Raw genomic sequence first — 18,829 nt, 5'->3', positions numbered from 1 at the left:
CCAATATGACCACAAGATTTGGGGCACGGAAAAATGAACAAAAACGACAGGCTGATATATTTTCAAGACCATCCAAGAATAGGGAAGATACCTTTAAGGTAATAAATTTGTCCAATCATTCCCTCACAGATGTTCAGTATCGGGTATTGGCTAAGGGCTTAACATTCTCTCCTTCCAAATACCTAGATTCGTTCGTAGCGGTTAAGGATCTCCACCTTTTCTCGCGGAAAATAATTCTAAAAAGGATGCATTACAGATCTGAATTAGATGACCTCTTCCCATCCACACAAGAGAAGGAGGCGTTGGCCAATTTGGAAGCCCTTGTCGAGGAAAATAGCACCACATCGGTAAGCCACAAATTTCCTTTATCACTTCTGGGTAAATCCAAGAAGTTCCCCTCCCTCAGCCTTTGTCCTGCGGTGGAAGTCTTCACTAAATTAGTGACCACTGAAATTGAAAATCTGAGTCAATCCGGCTATGGAGATTCCAACTGCAGCAAGGCTGAGAGAGAGGCAATTGACAGTCTGGCTAACCTTACCGATGTGGTGTTTAAACCCTCGGACAAGGGTGGCAATATAGTGATTTGGCCAAATGCCATGTATGAGAGACAGGCCATGAAATTACTAAACGATAAAGAATGTTATCGGAAACTAACTAGTAAGCCTATGCACTCTTTTCAGCATGAACTAGTTCAAATATTGGAAGATGCCTTTACCATTGGAATCATCCCCAAAATTTTTTTAGAGGTCATCAAAGATATGCATCCACGGCTCCCGACTCTATATCTGACTCCTAAAATCCTTAAGGACCCCATGGACCCGCCTGGCAGACCGATAATTTCCGGCAATGGGAGTTTATGTGAGGTGGTTACTAAAATTATCGACCACTACTTAAAACCTTTGGTAAGTGAATTACTATCTTACATACAGGACACAAATTCAGCGCTCCGTAGGATTGATGGTATCCAACTGAATGATAATGCGGTAATGGTAACCGCGGACGTAGAAGCGCTCTACACTTCCATCCGACACAGGGATGGTCTCCGGGCGGTCCGTTGGTTCTTAGAGTCCAGTAATATGGATATAGATATGATACAATTGCTTATGCAATTGCTTGAGTAAGCACTTACGCATAACATCTTTATTTTCAAAAATAGTACATACTTGCAATTGCAGGGTACGGTGATGGGGGCCGGTTGTGCCCCCTCATACGCCAATTTGTTTCTTGGTGCCTGGGAGCGGGAGATTTTTGTCAGTGAACCAATACCTCTATCCAGCCATGTTTCTGGCTGGATGAGGTATATTGATGATATCTGGTTCATATGGGATGGCTCCATATGTGATCTAACTGCATTCATTAATTGTCTGAACAACAATGAGGTTAATGTTAAACTTACGTTTAAATTTGGCCATCAAGTCGATTTCTTGGATCTTACTGTTGGGGTTGACTTAAATGGTAATCTACATACTAACTTGCATAGGAAGCCTACGGCCACTAACTCATTTTTGCACGCAACATCATCCCACCCTCAAGCTACGATTCGTGGAATCCCAGTAGGACAGTTCTTGAGAGCGAAAAGAATATGCACTAGCTCGGAGGATTTCCATGAGCAGTCACGGGATCTTGCTGATCGCTTTCAGGAAAGAGCGTACAGTAGAAGAAGCATTAGAAGGGGATATGCGAGGGCAAATAAGAACACTAGGGCTGAACTACTATATGGGCCTAACAAACAGACTGCCAAGGCGACTACTAAAACTGATATGGATCAGGTCAGATTGATTACTACATTCCATAACAAATGGGATCAATTCCGTGAAATCATAGCCAAACATTGGAGTGTCCTATTCACTGACCCGATCCTAAAAAAAATCTTACCCAAAAAGCCACAGATCACGGCCAGAAGATCTAAGAACCTTGCCGATACCTTGGTTCATAGTTTCTATGACCCAATAGGATCAAGTAAAAGATCTAAGGATATTACTAATGCCGGGTTTTACCCGTGTGGATTGTGTAAGGCTTGTGCCAATACCATCAAGACCAAGAACTTTGTGAATTTTGACGGAACTAAAAAATATGATATCAGGAAACATATATCTTGCTCGACTCGAGGAGTCATTTATCATGCCACCTGCCCATGCAGCAAGATCTGTCGGTCTTACCACCCGCGAATTGAAGATTCGAATAAGAGAGCACTGCAGGGATATAGAAAAGGCTAAGACAGTAGCAGATGAAACCAGTCTGAAAACCTTGCCTAGACATTTCAGGCAACATCACGCAGGCAGTTCTGCAGGTTTGGTGGTGAGAGGCATAGATACTGTCAGCATGGGAATACGAGGTGGTGACATCAGCAAAATTTTGGCCCAAGTTGAGAGTCGGTGGATATACCGACTGGGCACTATGACTCCTCAGGGCCTCAATGAGACCCTTGGTTTTGGGGCATTTCTATAGTCTAGTTTTCTGTTATCGAGTTCCTCTCCTTGTCTGATACATTTTATGGGGTTTGTGGGTATATGTGGTTGTAGGTATTGGTTTTAATTGTTTTTTCCATCTTATTATCTTTTATAAGTTATGGTATTGACCATCCACATGAGTTCCGGCCTTCTAATATCCAGAGCTGTGATGAATCCTTGTTGTGATGTGAAATAACGGACACCTGATATTTACTACACCTACTTCCCTTTTGGCCGAAGATGTTTTTTCGCCCTCTAACCCAACAATCAGAAATAAATATGATGGACGATTTGGGACTATCAAGAAGTGCAATATGTACTTTACAAGAGATTTAACCTAGCGGTGGTTACTTGCAGGTTATATTTTAATCCGGTATCTATTAATTATTCGTTGCAGGATTTATGCTTTTTGTGTGGGATTTAGAACCTATGCTGTGTAACACTCATATTTAACACTTGTCACATTATGTCACCTTGTAAATATAATATGATCTGGTATTGTCACTACATTTTTTCAATAATAATGTATATCTACACTTATACCTCGTTTTATGAGGTCACGTTTATATGTATTTACACTTATACCTCGTTTTATGAGGTCATGTCTATATGTACTTTAATATGATCTTTTAATGGTCATGATTTTTACATTGTATAATATTCACTTGCCCTTTGGGAAGTCAGAGTGCGCATGGCAGCAGGGGGCCGCATGCTGGACCCTCTCATCCCCGGTACAGGTATCGCGGCTGCATTCCACCCCTTAAGGCTGGGGTGTGGCTGTGTCCGCCTCCAGCGATTTGTGGATCCCCTTAGCTGTGGTGTCACTGTATTTACATGCGCCATCTATTCTGCTTTCCTTCTTAATTGCGCAATGTGTTTGCACTCTTATGGTCAGTGAGGTTTAGATTGCCTTCTTCTACCTTGTTAGGCAATTAATTTTAATCCCATGCATTTCACTATATTTTAAGTGGTGAGCTTATTATTATTACTACTAATTTTTGGAAATATTCTTTGGATTTTTTTTGATTTTTTTTACAAATTGTTGTATAATTTGGATCTGTGGCTGCCTAGTGATCTTTTCACTCCCATCTTATATTACCTGATTCGCCGCAAGCGTCCTAGTTATTGTTGCTGGGTGATGCGGTGGGGATTAGGTGGTGTCCATCTTCGCATCTACGCACTGATTCACCTTACAGTGGGGTAACGGCAGGTTATGTCTTTTGCTTTCATTATGTCTGCAGCTGCGCACTATGGGGTAGGTGGTGACTGTGTTCATTCTAGCGCTTGCGCACTAGCCCACTATCTGTGTTACGGCCACAGGGCAACACTTCGGTCGGCAGTTGCGCACTATACCAGCGTTGTACTGGCTTTTTTCTGATTTGTTCTCCAGTAGAACAGTGGCAGGTCTTTTTGTTTGCTTTTATTGTGTCTGCGGCTGCGCACTATAAGGTATGTGGTGGCCGTGTTCATTCCAGTTCTTGTGCACCAATCCACTATCTGCGTCATGGCTGCTAGGCAACACTTCGGTTGGCAGTTGCGCACTATACCAGCGCTATACTGAGATGTGCACGGCTTTACTCCACTTCTGCGCATAACTATGCAGAGGCTTCCCAGCGTCATGGCTGCTAGGCAACACTTTGGTTGGCAGTTGCGCACTATACCAGCGTTATACTAAGATCTGCACGGCTTTATTCCACTTCCGCTTCTGCGCATAACTATGCAGAGGCTTCCCAGCGCGTCATGCAGAGGGAGCAGTAACTAAGCAACGCGGCACTTTACATCTACGTCAAGCAAGTACGTTCGCATAGGATATAGCGCAAGGCGTCCTACTCACGTGTGGTGATTCTTTATTCACGGCTATTGGCTAGGAATTCATTTAAATAGGCCCTCATCTCTCCTCCTAATAACACACGCCCCCGGAAGAAGAAACTTATCGAAACGCGCGTAAGGGGTATCTTACCGGTTTTGTGAGTGTGCAGAGGTAATTATGGATCTCGATTAGGCTACTGCTGGGGTTCTCTTTGTTATAACTTTGCTAGCAGGTGGCATATAATCCGGGTACCTCTGTATATATGGTGCTCTGGCTATCAATTGGATTGATGTTATTCATTACTTAGCTACAACTCTGCTAGCAGGATGCACAGAATCCGGGTGCCTTGGTACACATGGTGCATTGGCCATAAATAAGATTGATGTTCATTCATCATACATTATTTAGATATAAATGATAGGCCTTTCTTTAGCTTTTGCATATAGCTTTATTGGCACCGGAGCATAGTAGTCTTCTCCTCAGCAACCTATCAGACCATAAATATGCATTTTAGCCACAGGATACAAGTCATATGACTGTAATAGAAATGTTCTTTATATATTTTGTTTAATACCATCATTGGCTATATATCTGCAACACTTTCAGTACCGGTTTTTGGATTGGAGGCATCTTGTTGTATTGTTATGTGTAAAAATACATTTTATTCTATTTAATGTTAATAAATTTTCAACTTTTTGAACGTAAACATTCTGTGGCCTTGTTAATATATCTGTTGGGCTTTTGATGTATTAAAATATGTTAGTAGTCTTCAGACTTCATAATGCCATGCACACGGTCAAGCAGTCCAGTGCCAGAGGCAGCAAAGCAACCCCAAAACATCAGGGAACCTCCACCATGTTTGGCTGTAGGGACCGTGTTTTCTTTGAATGCCTCTTTTTTCCTCCTGTAAACTCTTTGTTGATGCCTTTGCCCAAAAAGCTCTACTTTTGTCTCATCTGACCAGAGAACATTCTTCAAAAACGTTTTAGGCTTTTTCAGGTAAGTTTTGGCAAACTCCAGCCTGGCTTTTTGTCTCGGGGTAAGAAGTGGGGTCTTCCTGGGTCTCCTACCATACAGCCCCTTTTCATTCAGACGCCGACGGATAGTACGGGTTGACACTGTTGTACCCTCGGACTGCAGGGCAGCTTGAACTCATTTGGATGTTAGTCGAGGTTCTTTATCCAACATCCGCACAATCTTGCGTTGAAATCTCGTCAGTTTGTCTTTTCCGTCCACATCTAGGGAGGTTAGCCACAGTGCCATGGGCTTTAAACTTCTTGATGACACTGCGCACGGTAGACACAGGAACATTCAGGTCTTTGGAGATGGACTTGTCGCCTTGAGATTGCTCATGCTTCCTCACAATTTGGTTTCTCAAGTCCTCAGACAGTTCTTTGGTCTTCTTTCTTTTCTCCATGCTCAATGTGGTACACACAAGGACACAGGACAGAGGTTGAGTCAACTTTAATCCATGTCAACTGGCTGCAAGTGTGATTTAGTTATTGCCAACACCTGTTAGGTGCCACAGGTAAGTTACAGGTGCTATTACACAAATTAGAGAAGCATCACATGATTTTTCGAACAGTGCCAATACTTTTGTCCACCCCTTTTTTATCTTTGGTGTGGAAGTATATCCAATTTGGCTTTAGGACAATTGTGTTTTTTCATTTAAGACAAATTAAATGAAGATAATTATACCAAATAATTTGTGTTTGCAATCATTTTCAGGAAGAAAATTAGTATTATCTGACAGACTTGCAGGGCTGTCAATACTTTTGGCCATGACTGTATATCTTATTCTGTCCTTCCCAAAGGACATAGCTATGTAAAAATATGATGGCATTCGTATGGTCTGAGTGCCGTGCAATTTCTCACACCTTTTGATTTGCTTTGCAGAGGCTCGTTTGAGATGAGGGGACTTTTGGCTAATAAAAAAATTATATAGTAGTGTATTGCCCAGCCACGTAGTATATTGCCCAGCGACGTAGTACACAGCACAGAGCCACGTAGTATATTGCCCAGCCACGTATATCACAGGTTTAAAAAAAAAAAAAACTCACCTTCGGATCCGAAGGCTCCTTGTAGTTGTAACATACTCACCTTCGGATCTGGCGCAGGTGATAAGCGCGCGGCTGCCGCCATCTTCCGTTCCCAGGATGCATTGCGAAATTACCCAGATGACTTAGCGGTCGCGCGAGGCCGCTAAATCTTCTGGGTAATTTCGCAATGCATCGCCGGGAACGGAAGATGACGGCCGGCTCTGTGGACAACGGAGGGTGAGTATAGCAGGTTTGTTTTTTTATTATTAACATTAGATTTTTTACTATTGATGCCACATAGGCAGCATCAATAGTAAAAAGTTGAGGACACACCGGGTTAATAGCGGCGGTAAAGGAGTGCGTTACCCACAGCATAACGCAGTCCGTTACCGCTGGCATTAACCCTGTGTTAGCGGTGGCTGGAGGGGAGTATGCGGGCGCCGAGCAGTGACTGCGGGGGGTAAGGAGCGGCCATTTTCTTCGTGAGTGAGTGTGTATATATATATATATATATATATATATATATATATATATATATATATACATACATACATATATATATATATATACACATACTATCATATTGCACTTGTCCTTTTCCTCACAGATGCGTATGAGCCCTAACGGGAATAAATGTTCTTGCCAAGGTACCAGCGATCAGACTCCCAACACATGAGCAAATCATCATGAGAATAGGTGGTCACTTTGATGAAGGCTTGCAACTTGAATATACATTTACTTCTCTTGCTTTATGGGATAACAAAACCACCCATAACTTTACCTAACCTTTACCAATCTCAACATACCCAGACCTACAAAACTTTTAATTGGTTGGATCACCAAAGTACATTTTAATTAACAGATCTTGGAATAAAAAAAGTTCCATGCAGGAACCTGGTCTGATCATACCACAGCTCCTGGGCAAGGGAGGACATAAAAGACTACATTATGGGATCACAGCGGACTTTTCTGCAAGACCACATTCACATGTTAAGTTTTTTACATCAGTGTTTGTAAGCCAAAACCAGATATGGATAAAAAAAAAAACGCAAGTGTTACACGTGTTTGTATTACACTTCTCCTTCTAATCTTGACCAAACATGGATCGTATTCATGTCCTAAGGTGAAGCTTTTCTGCTAGTTTTTAACGTTTTACCTCACAGAATCAGCAGTGGTCCCGTTCTGTCGGTATACTCGTGTCTTCCCCTGGCCAGTAGCTGTGATATGTTCAGACACATCCATTACACAGGGGCACATTTAGAATATCACAGCACAGGAACATATAACATCCAATTGTGGAACTTATTTTTATTCAAAGATCTATTAATTAAAATGCACTTTGTTTATTGGGGGAAACCCCTTGAAAGTTCCATATTATAGAACTTTAAATAACTTTCAACTACTTTTGATGCTAAGACATTAAGAGAGAAACTAACATTTGTCCAAACAACTTTATTTTTGTCAAATTTACAAGTACTATCCCAATCAGCGGTAACGGTGAAGCTGAAGAGTGTTGCGTCTTTTCCAGGCAGCATGACGAGAACCACCAATGGTGAGATGGAACTTGTGGCCCTTTCCAAGACCACGGCTCTTCTTGCCAGCTGATGTCAGGCCACGCATCTCTCTGTGCTTGTGCACAGCCTTTGTGATCCATTGGGTGTCTGGATTACGTCTGATTGCCTTGTGGAAGGTGTCTATGAGGATGACCTCAAAGAACTTGTAGGTGGAGTCTTCACCAACCCAGTAGGAGTTCAGAACCCTCAGTCCTCCACAATGACGGCCAGCACGCTCCTAGAAGGAACCAGAGAAAGTCACATTTCTGCTGTGCAATTTGATTCATATACTAGGCACAAGTCTCTTACACTCAATTCATATATATTTTAGTGAATTATGGAGCAGACTGTTTTAAAATAAACATTAAAGGGAATGTCATGCCCAGAACACATTAAAGACTAAAACATTACATAAGGGAATTTTCCGCTATAATCATAGCAGCACTACACAATTCACTGGCTTAGTCAATTACTCATTTGCAAATGAGGACACCTTGCACCCTTGGTGTGGGTAAGGACTCCATTTGCACTGAGCACTATCCCTAATTGACAGTGCCAGCATTTCCACAGCAAACGCTGCCTCAAGTTACAGTACTTGGACTGACAGACCCCAACAGCACCCATACACATCAGTGCTGAAGTGTTGTATTGAAAATAAACTCTGGTTTATTTTACCAGTATACACAGAATTCTATATAAAATGGCAATTACAATTACCGCATGTTTAGGAATATGATAAGGCCGGCAGCATCATCTTGGAGGAAATTTTTCTCTTCTCTAGCAAGATGGAGCCTCTGTGGCACAGTAACAGCTGTCGGATCACCAATAGCTGCTGCGCCATTTTCAAACAAATTTTTTTTATGACCATCAGGAGAACAAACAAATTACTCTAAGGATGGCTCAAAAAGTCTAAAGCTGAAATATGCCAGAAATGAGCCAGAAGGTAGAACTAACCACTGTTAATAAATGTACTACATTTCTTTCCCTTTCAGCTACACTTAATCATACTGTCATACGTTCTAACAGTCTTGGCTCCATTACTCCTCACTCTCCTTCGCCATCCCCAAACCCCAGCACCCTCGAGCTAAGTAATCTCTCCATCCCTCTTGCCCCCCCCACCTGACCTCCTCTGCTGTCCTGCTCCTCAACCTCAGATCTCTCCTAATAAAAACACAAAACAAACCACCCACTCCATCACCCACCTGCTGTTTCTCTCTGCTTCTCCTCACTGCTGACAACATATCTTCCAATCCTGGACCCCTACAGCTCATACTTCCCATTACCCCCTCCTATCGCTCCCAACCCAATATAAACTCCCAAAATCTTGACCACCTCAAATCCGTGCCCTTGATGCCCACCACCCTGCTCCCTCTCTCTGGATCACTATGGAATGCCCGCTCCATCTGCAATAAACGCCACGTGATTCACAACCTCTTTACCTCGTAATCTTTCCTTTCTAGGCATCACTGAAACATAGCCGACACCCTCTGACACAGCCTCCCCTGCTGCATTATGTTACGGCGGCTTCCACTTCACCCACACTCCTCATCCTGGCAACAGACATGGTGGAGGAGTGGGCCTTCTCGTTTCTTACAACTGTACCTTTAACCCAATCCCACCTCTACCCTCCCTTATCCTCCCCTCTTTTGAAGGCCACATCTACTCCCCCCTACAACCTCCAAATGGCCGTCATACCAACCTCTTGGCCTGACCACTGCCTCTTTATTGACCAATTTTCCACCTGGCTTCTTCACTTTGTCTGCTGACATTCCCGCCATCATCATGGGTGACTTCAAAATCCCCATTGACACCCACCAGTCAGCAGCCTCCAAACTCCTGTCCCTTACTTCATCTTTTGGACTTACTCAGTGGTCCTCCTCAGTCACCCAGACGGACATACACATTAGACCTGGTCTTCACCCATCTCTGCTCCAGATCTAACTTCACAACCTTCCCGCTATCTGTCCACCATTTACTCACCCTCTCATCCCTGTCCACCACACCAGTCATCCATGTCCAGCAACATGCACACGCCCCGCAGAAACCTCGCACACCTTGACACCCACATGTTCTCTGACTATACTACTACTGGCATCCATATCATCACTCCACGACACTGCCATTCTTGCATCAGCCATCGACTGTCACCCCTGTCATGCATAGCAGAGTGCGACGAATCAATAGACAACCCTGGAACAACAACATCACTAAAAAGCTTTGGCAAGTATCCAGAATTGCAGAAAGACATTGGAAGAAAACACATTCGCAAGATTTCACTCGCATTCAAATCAGCTCTCACCTCTGCTAAACAGGCCTATTTAACATCCCTCCTATCTTCTTTATCCCACAACCTCAAACAGTTGTTCAACACTTAACTCCCTCCTCCACCCACCACTGCCCCTCAGAGTTCCCTAATCTCTGTTAAGGACTTTACCACACATTTCAAAAATAAGATTGACCAAACAGGGCAAGTCTTTGATGACAAACCACCACAACCCCTTTGCATAATAGACCAATGCCCTAATCCCATAACTTCCCTCTTCAAAATGACTGAAGGGGAGCTTGCTTATCTTCCCTCCAAATCACACCCCACCACTTGTGCGCTTGACCCCATCCCATCTCATCCCCACCTCATCACCACACTAATCCCATCCCTAACCCATCTCTTCAACCTATCCTATCACTAACTTCTGGTACCTTCCACTCTGCTTATAAACATGCCACAATCACACCTATCCTCAAAAAGCCATCCCTTGATCCGAACGCAATGTTCAGCTATCGCCCCATATCTTTGCTTTTAAACTCTTTGAGCAGCACATCCACACTGAACTTTCCTCTCACTTTGTATCTCTCTTTGACAACTTACAATCTGGTTTCCGTCCCCACCATTCCACTGAGACTGCCCTGACCAAAATTACCAATGACCTACTTACAGACAAAGATAACAGACAATTCTCTATACTCCTCCTAGACCAGTCCTCTGCCTTCCACACAGTTGACCACTTCCCCAGAATATCCCCCATCCTCTGGAATTCTGTGCCCCAACACGTCCGGTTATCCACCACATTTGGATCCTTCAAAAGAAATCTGAAAACCCACCTCTTCAAGGAAGCCTACAACCTGTAATGACCTCACAGCCATGTAAAGACCACACGGCCACCTCAACACCATCGGAGCTACTGCTACCCCCGACCTACTGGCTCCTTCCCCATAATCCTGTAGAATGTAAGCCCGCAAGGGCAGGGTCCTCTTCCCTCTGTATCAGTCAGTCATTGTTAGTTTGTTTACTGTAAGTGATATTTGTATATTGATGTAACCCTCATGTACAGAACCATGGAAAATAATTAATAACTATACACAGTACATATGCGATCATGATTTAGGTGCCACCTCCTGCCCGCAGAAGGGTCACCCCCCTCCTAAGATAAATTATTCCTTATGTAAACTACAGTAGGTGGCAGGCCAATGAGGGATCAGTCACCTGTCAAAAGCCATACAGTTGAAGACACCCCACAGGACGACCCAAAGCATAGCCATATCAATTACTGAAAATTACAAAGATTAAACAACAAACACAAGATGGATTTAATCAACCAAGGTATTATTTTAACAGATTCACTCCCGGAGCCTTTTTCAGGTTGAGTTTTCATTTTTCGCTCCCCTACTTTCCAGAGCCATAACTTTTTTATTTTTCCGTCAATACGGCCATATGAGGGCTTATTTTTTGCGGGACAAGTTGTACTTTTGAACAGTACCATTAGTTTTACCATGTCATGTTGATCTCGGGTTGGGCGAGGGCTTATTTTTTGTGTGTCTAGCTGTCATTTTTTATTATACCATTTTGGTGCAGGTACCGTCTTTTGATCGCCAGTTATTTCATTTTAATGCATTGTCGCGGCGACCAAGAAACACGTTAATTCTGGCGTTTTGATTTTCTCGCTACACGTTTAGTGATCAGGTTAATTTTTTTTATATTGATTGGGAAATTCTGAACGTTGTGATGCCAAATATGTGTATGTTTATTTTTAAAAACCTTTTTTTAACTTTTGGCATGCTTCAATAGTCTTAATAGGAGACTAGAAGCTGGCACAACTTGATCGTCTCTGCTACATAGAGGGGATGCTCAGATCACCTCTATGTAGCTGAATTGCAGACTTTCTAGAGTGCCAACCACAGGGTGGCGCTCACAGCAATCCTGCATCAACAACCATAGAGGTCTCAAGGAGACCTCTGGTTGTCATGCCAATGCACTAATGACCCCTGATCACGTGACAGGGGTCACCATTGCGCGCATTTCTGGCCAGGATTTCTTGTTAAATGCCGCTGTCAAAGTTTAACAGCTGCATTTAACTAGATAATAGGTGTGGGTGGATCGCAATTCCTCCCGCGTTTATTGCAGGTACATTAGCTGTTCAAAACAGCCGACATGTCACGGCTTTGAGGTGGGCTCACATCAAAGCAGGGGCTATGCAATCATGCCTTCCATGAATTGGTACGTTTGTGAGTGGCTGTTTCCATCAGTATTTTGCACCTGTGCTGCCCCCACATTTACCATGGGGGTCTCCATCCTGCTAGTGCATTGATGATCTGACTTGAGGTTGGAAAAGTGTTTTTTTTTTCTGTGATGTCCACTTTGAGACATGTCTGAAAAAGCAGTAACAGAGTGCTCTGAAGAACGAATATTCGTTTCTTTGAAGAAAAAAAAAAAAAAAGAAAAAAAAAGTCTTGCGTAGGGCCATAACTGCTTCGGGTGTTCAAAGATGCCAAGCGGTTAAAAAGTGAAACCATTTTTTCAGGGGGTTTTCTGCCCTGAAAACTCTATACTTTACAATACAAGTGAATGGAAAGGCTGAAAAGGCCCACGGGCATCTTTTTGAGCGCTTATTGGCATCAAAACAGCTAGCTGTTTTTTCATTGCTAAATGGAGCTAAACATTGTTAAAAAAAAAAAAAAACACACCAGTACAGAAGACAAAGAAGTCAGTGGTTAAAAACCATGGAAAAAGCATGAAAAAAAAAAAAAAAAAAAAGAGATTCTTGCTGGAAAAACTGACATTGCTGCCTGAAGAAAACATGTTGTGAAATACCTTAAAAGAACCAGATTACCTCAACCCCCCCCCAGGACTGTGGTGGACTCCGTGTCCATTATGGTGGGGCTGGTAGAGAATGGACCGACTCTTAAAATATATAGTAAATTGGGATCAGTAGTACAATGCAGGATGAGCTGTACATCATTTCATAGTTTGGGAAGTTATGAAATGTCCTATAGTTGTTTGTTCTGTGCTGCACTTTATGTACATGCTCAGTAGTGAGGCAGTGCTGAGAGGTCAGAAATCACAGAGTCAGGGGTTTGGCTTAGCGACTCCACAGCCCTGAATTTATCCCTTTATTGACTGCAAAATTGTAACTGAAATGGGACGCAGAAAGCTGGTGCACACTAGGACAATGCTTGATGGCACCGACCCAGTCGTACTAACATCTTTCAGCATGTACTATAAAATAGGCAGCCATAAACCGCAACATTACTAGCATGTAACCACATATAAGTGACAGACATTCCTATTCTGGGCACAGAAGAGGCTGAAGCCATCCTTTCAAGCAAAAATCCTACAGTACAAAAACATTGTGGATTTCCCGCTGCATATTCGCTGGCAGAAGTGCCACAATGTTTTCAGTGCAAGCAAAGAGTATGAGATTTAGAAAAAAATTCAAACATGCTGCAAAATTTATCTGCAGCATATCCGGCAGTCTTCAGGAAAATGGCGCCAGAAGTGGGGAATGCGCAGAATGATCTCTCGGGAGATCTCATTCTGTGCATGAGCTGCTATTTTCTAGACCGCTGGTGGTCAAACTGCGCAGGCGCCATTTCCATGAAGACTGCCACCAGCTGAATCTGCAATAGCGCCGCCGACAGCTAGAACGGGGCCAGTCCAAAATGTAAATAACCAAGAATGCAGCAGAGGTAGCGGAGGGGACGTGGCTGAGCCCTCTGAGCCAGAGAACCTACCCACAAGTTCCACCCTCAGGAATTCAAAATGTATCATGATTATTTACCTAAACTAGGATGCAAATTTTTTTTTTTTTTTTTTTAAATAACACTAACGGTATGAATTACATCAGCATAACAGTCCCGTTCTGCCCATAAAGTTTAACATGTATATTCCTGCTGACAGGTTCCCGTTAAGGGGAATCTGTCAGCAGGATTCTGCACAGTAACCTACAGACAATGTCAGGTCGGCGCCGTTATACTGATTACAGTGATACCTTGGTTGATGAAATCCGTCTTGTGGTTGTTGTGTAATCTTTATTCTCATTTAATGATTTGCTCGTGGTCCGGGCGGCCTGTGGGGGGTCTTCATGTGATGCTCTGATTAGCCATTCATAATGCAGCCTGCTGACAGGTCACTGATCCCTCATTGACCTGTCCCCTATTTTACATACTGAATATTATATGTAGTGGAAAAAAACAAACAAACAAACAAACAAAAAAAATACGCACACCTTTAGCAGGCATGTGGCGGCACCTGTCCTGCAGCATGATCACATGTATAATATGCAAAGCGCTGCGGAATATGTTAGATGATAATATTAATAAATATATTTGCTGATCTATATTTATACAGAAAAAAATATTATTTAAAAAAAAATCTCACAATGGTGCCGCTGGCGATCCGACTGATGCTACTGCGCAGGCGCCACCATCTTAGTGAAGACAAATTTTTTCTCTAGCAAAATTGGCCGCCTGCGTAGTAGAATCTATTGGATTGCAGAATTTTTTTCTGAATATTTGCTGATATAAATTTAATTAAATGCATATTATACATGCGATCATGCTGCAGTGCAGGCACCGCCGCCTACTGAATGTGATTATTTTTTTTTCACCATATAAATATTCAGCATGTAGAATAGGGGGCAGGTTACTGAGGGATCACTGACCTGTCATAAGCCATCAGGATGAATACCTAAGCCGAGCACCACATGAAGACCCCACACAGGCCGCCCCGAGGCATGAGCATGTCAGTAAATGAAAATAAAGATTACTCAAGAACCACAAGACTGATTTCATCAACCAAGCTCAAGACTTTGTTGTTTCCAGGCCTTTTTATGGGTTTGATAAATGCATGGAATATGACAAGTTAGCCCGCTCCCTGAGAATTCACAGTGTGTCGTGCGTGTGCTGTGAGGATTCTCAAGTCTGCAATCAAAGGCTGGACAACCCCTTTAAGCAGAGTCTTCAGCTACAACTACTAACCTATCCTGGAGCAGGACACATAAAAAGCTTATGTACACTTTCAATACATCTTACAAGTTAACGTTAGATATCTCACGGCTTCATACCTCAGCGACGGATTGCAGGCTGCGAGCAAACTTGATCTGGTTTACACCATGGTGCACTGGCTTGCCGTAGGTTGCACCCTTGGGCACTGGGCGTTTGCGGCCACCACGGCGAACTCTGATGCGGTAGATGACGTAACCTAGATGGGTAAAAAAAAATAAAATTAGGAAGAGTTCAGTAAGTCAATATAACACTCACACAAATATCAGTAGCCATCACTGTAGAATGCAAGCCTTCAGGTGTGATCCCAAGTCCCTGGACACAGGCACCACAGCCCTCAGGATTTCACTCTTTATGGTGGATGTCATCGTATCAACCAGAACGGCATACATTTGCCTTAGGCCGCCAGAAGCTGAAGGGGCGCAATGCTGGTACCCAAATTACCGTGCCCCTAGACAAGATAGTGCTTTCCTACACTTGGTTACTCACCTTGCTTGGCCTTGTACCCCAGTCTACGTGCCTTGTCTGGGCGGGTGGGACGTGGAGCGCGGTGGAGGGAGGACAGTTGGCGATACTGCCAGCAGCGGACGCGCAGGAGGAACCTCATCACATCGGACTGCTTCTTCCTCCATAGCTCCTGCATGTACTTGTAGGCACCCATGCTGGCAAACTGAGGGAGAACACAGGGATTTAGGACCCCACACATGGACACAGGGACCATCCCAGACACCCACAATATTTTATGGATCCCCAATACTGCAGGGATCCCCCATTCCCACTAATAATGCATAGATCCCCAATCCAGGCCCCCAATACTTTCACAGCTCCGCGCACGATCTATGGTACATCACGTCTGAGCCGTAAAGTGCTCCCGGTCCTGCGTCCCCGGTGCAGCCGCATGGCCGTCAGGAGGCCCGGGCGGTATGATCAGCTACCGCAGACACCACACACCGAGGTCTGCAGGCGGTCGTACAGCCATCCCGGGCGCAGAGGCCTCCATGGAGCGGCCGCCAACACAGGGGCTAAAGTCCCGTAACATGGCCGTGGAGCCGCGCACAAGAGCGGTGCCGGGGCGCAGCACGGGGAGGACGGTGAGAAGCCCCCGCAGATGTGACCGAGCGCCGTGTAACGGGGAGGATGGACGCGGATTCAGAATACACATCTCGGCGTGTAAGAGGAAGCGTCCATTACCTGATGGCTCGGCAGCCGGAAAGGAAGGACGAGATTACCCAGAATCCCTTATGACATAGCCGAGAGGATGACAGCTTCCTGTTTTGTTGGCAAAGGCTCATGGGAACTGTAGTCTTTATTATTATTACCGATCTGTAAGGCTACGTTCACATTAGCGTTGCGCCGCCCTGCGTCGGCGACGCAACGCACGGAAAAACGCGCGCAAACGCGCGCGTTTTGCGACGCGTGCGTCGTTTTTGACGAAAATCGGACGCACAGAAAATGCAACTTGTTGCATTTTCTTGCGTCCGACGCTAGCGTCGGAAACGACGCACGTGGCGAAAAACGCCACCCAAAAAACGCACGCGTCCCCTATGTTAAACATAGGGGCGCGTCGCCGCTGCGTCGCCGCTGCGTCGCCGACGCAACAGCGGCGCAACGCTAATGTGAACGTAGCCTAAGGCTACGTTCACATTAGCGTCGCGTCGCTGTTGCGTCGGCGACGCAGCGGCGACGCACGGAAAAACGCGCGCAAACGCGCGCAAATTCGCGCGCGTTTTGCGACGCGTGCGTCGTTTTTTGACGAAATCAGACGCAAGAAAAATGCAACTTGTAGCGTTTTCTTGCGTCCGACGCTAGCGTCTAAAACGACGCACGTGTCGGAAAACGCGTGCAAAAAGACGCACGCGTCCCCTATGTTAAACATAGGGGCGCGTCGCCGCTGCGTCGCAGACGCAACAGCGACGCTAATGTGAACGTAGCCTAATATGGTGCTGGCTGAGCAGTGAGGCAGAGAACACAGCAGGGAGCGGACGGTAGAGGCCTATGTGTGAGGCCACATTCACACCTCAGTATTTGTAATCCAAAATCAGGAATGGAAACACGTCACCACTCCTGGGTTTATCACCCACTCCTGGGTTTGGATTCCATGTACTGATGTCCATGTGAATACTTTCCTGACCAAAGATGACAGAAGTATTCTAGGAGTGATACCTTTACTGGCTAACCAGAAAATACTATGTGACATACTGACCAAATACTGAGCGGGCGACCACGGCCTTCCAGCACTACAGGGCCGTCTGCAGCCCAATACTCCATCATAGTACACTATTCCACCTGCTCTGAGGTGGACGCGGCCCCTCACCTCTGTGCAGCAGCACTGGTGTGTCCACACTTCGCTTAGGGAATGCTGGAACTTGTGGTCCGACCTCTTACGCTGCCAAATATCAGCAATGCACAGGTAAAGGTGCAGTACAGTGGTTATAGTTGGTATTGTCTAGCAGTGCAGCACCTTTACTTGTGAGATGGTGTTAGCATTGCACAACTACCCCCATATACTGCCAAATAATACCTCAATATATGGCTAATTAATGCCACCCTATACTGCCAAATAATACCATATAGACTGTAGATTAATGCCAGAATTTACTGCCAAATAATAGCACCACATACCCGTAATCGCGCCATACACTGCCAAATACAATACCGCCACCATATACTACTAACTAATACAATTACATAGTGTATATTAATACCACCATTTACTGCCCAATAATTAGTGGTCAGTCCGGCTCTCTTTGATGATCTGGTTCACTTGGCTGCACTCACCAAAAAGATCCAAGTCTTGGTTTCTAAATGGATCCCTATTAAATATATGTTCACCCCAGGTGAACACATTGCTATAACATGCCTGAAAGGGTGCTCTCCCACAGTTGAAAACAATGCCCCTTGCAGAGAGCCAATTAAACTAATGAATGGGTGGGGTTTTGTCCCCCAAATACTGGAATTTTACACCCTTTCAGTCTATGCACACGTTGTGGATTTGATGCTGCGGATTCGCAGCAGTTTTCCATGCGGTGTACAGTACCATGTAAACCTATGGAAAGCCAAATCCACAGTGCACATGCTGCGGAAAATACAGTACAGTTTATTTTCCGCAGCATGTGAATTCTTTGTGCGGATTCCGCAACATTTTACACCTATTCCATAACTGGAATCCACAGGTGTGAAAATGCAGGTGAAATCTGCACAAAAACAACGGTAAATCCACAGGTAAAATGCAGTGCGTTTTACTTGCGGATTTTTCAAAAACTGAGCAGAAAAATCTAGCTTGCCTGGGATTAAGCCTCTGTGCAGAACGAATGTAAGCCAGATTCTTGTGGTCCGTAAAGATCTTGAACGGATGCATGGCTCTTTCCAAAAGATACCTCCATTCCTGCAATGCTAGTTTGATGGCCAAAAGCTCTCGGTCACCAATGGAATAGTTTCGTTCAGACGAGGAGAAAGTCTTAGGCTACGTTCACATTAGCGTTGCGCCGCCGTGCGTCGGCGACGCAACGCGCGACGCACGCTAAAACGCGCGCAAAAACGCGCGCGTTTTGCGACGCGTGCGTCGTTTTCCGACGAAAATCGGACGCACAGAAAATGCTACATGTAGCGTTTTCTTGCATCCGACGCTAGCGTCGGAAACGACGCACGTGGCGAAAAACGCCACCAAAACGACGCACGCGTCCCTTATGTTAAACATAGGGG

The 18,829-nt window shown here is 44.6% G+C and overlaps 1 protein-coding gene across 1 annotated transcript; it reads right to left on the bottom strand.

The window, feature by feature from the left end:
• Positions 1–7,736: 7,736 nt before the first annotated feature.
• On the bottom strand, positions 7,737–15,825 carry RPL15 (ribosomal protein L15). Its single transcript, XM_069729989.1, has 3 exons — positions 15,617–15,825; positions 15,190–15,326; positions 7,737–8,090 (listed from the first exon to the last, which is right to left on the bottom strand). Exons 1-3 carry the CDS (start codon positions 15,786–15,788, stop codon positions 7,785–7,787), a joined length of 615 nt encoding a protein of 204 aa, XP_069586090.1. The 5' UTR covers positions 15,789–15,825; the 3' UTR covers positions 7,737–7,784.
• Between the last annotated feature and the right edge of the window lie 3,004 nt (positions 15,826–18,829).

Source organism: Ranitomeya imitator, chromosome 6 (assembly GCF_032444005.1).
Source record: "Ranitomeya imitator isolate aRanImi1 chromosome 6, aRanImi1.pri, whole genome shotgun sequence".
Classification (NCBI taxonomy): domain Eukaryota; kingdom Metazoa; phylum Chordata; class Amphibia; order Anura; family Dendrobatidae; genus Ranitomeya; species Ranitomeya imitator.
The sequence above is the reverse complement of the archived record's forward strand: the minus strand, read 5'-3'. Positions and strand labels throughout refer to the sequence as shown.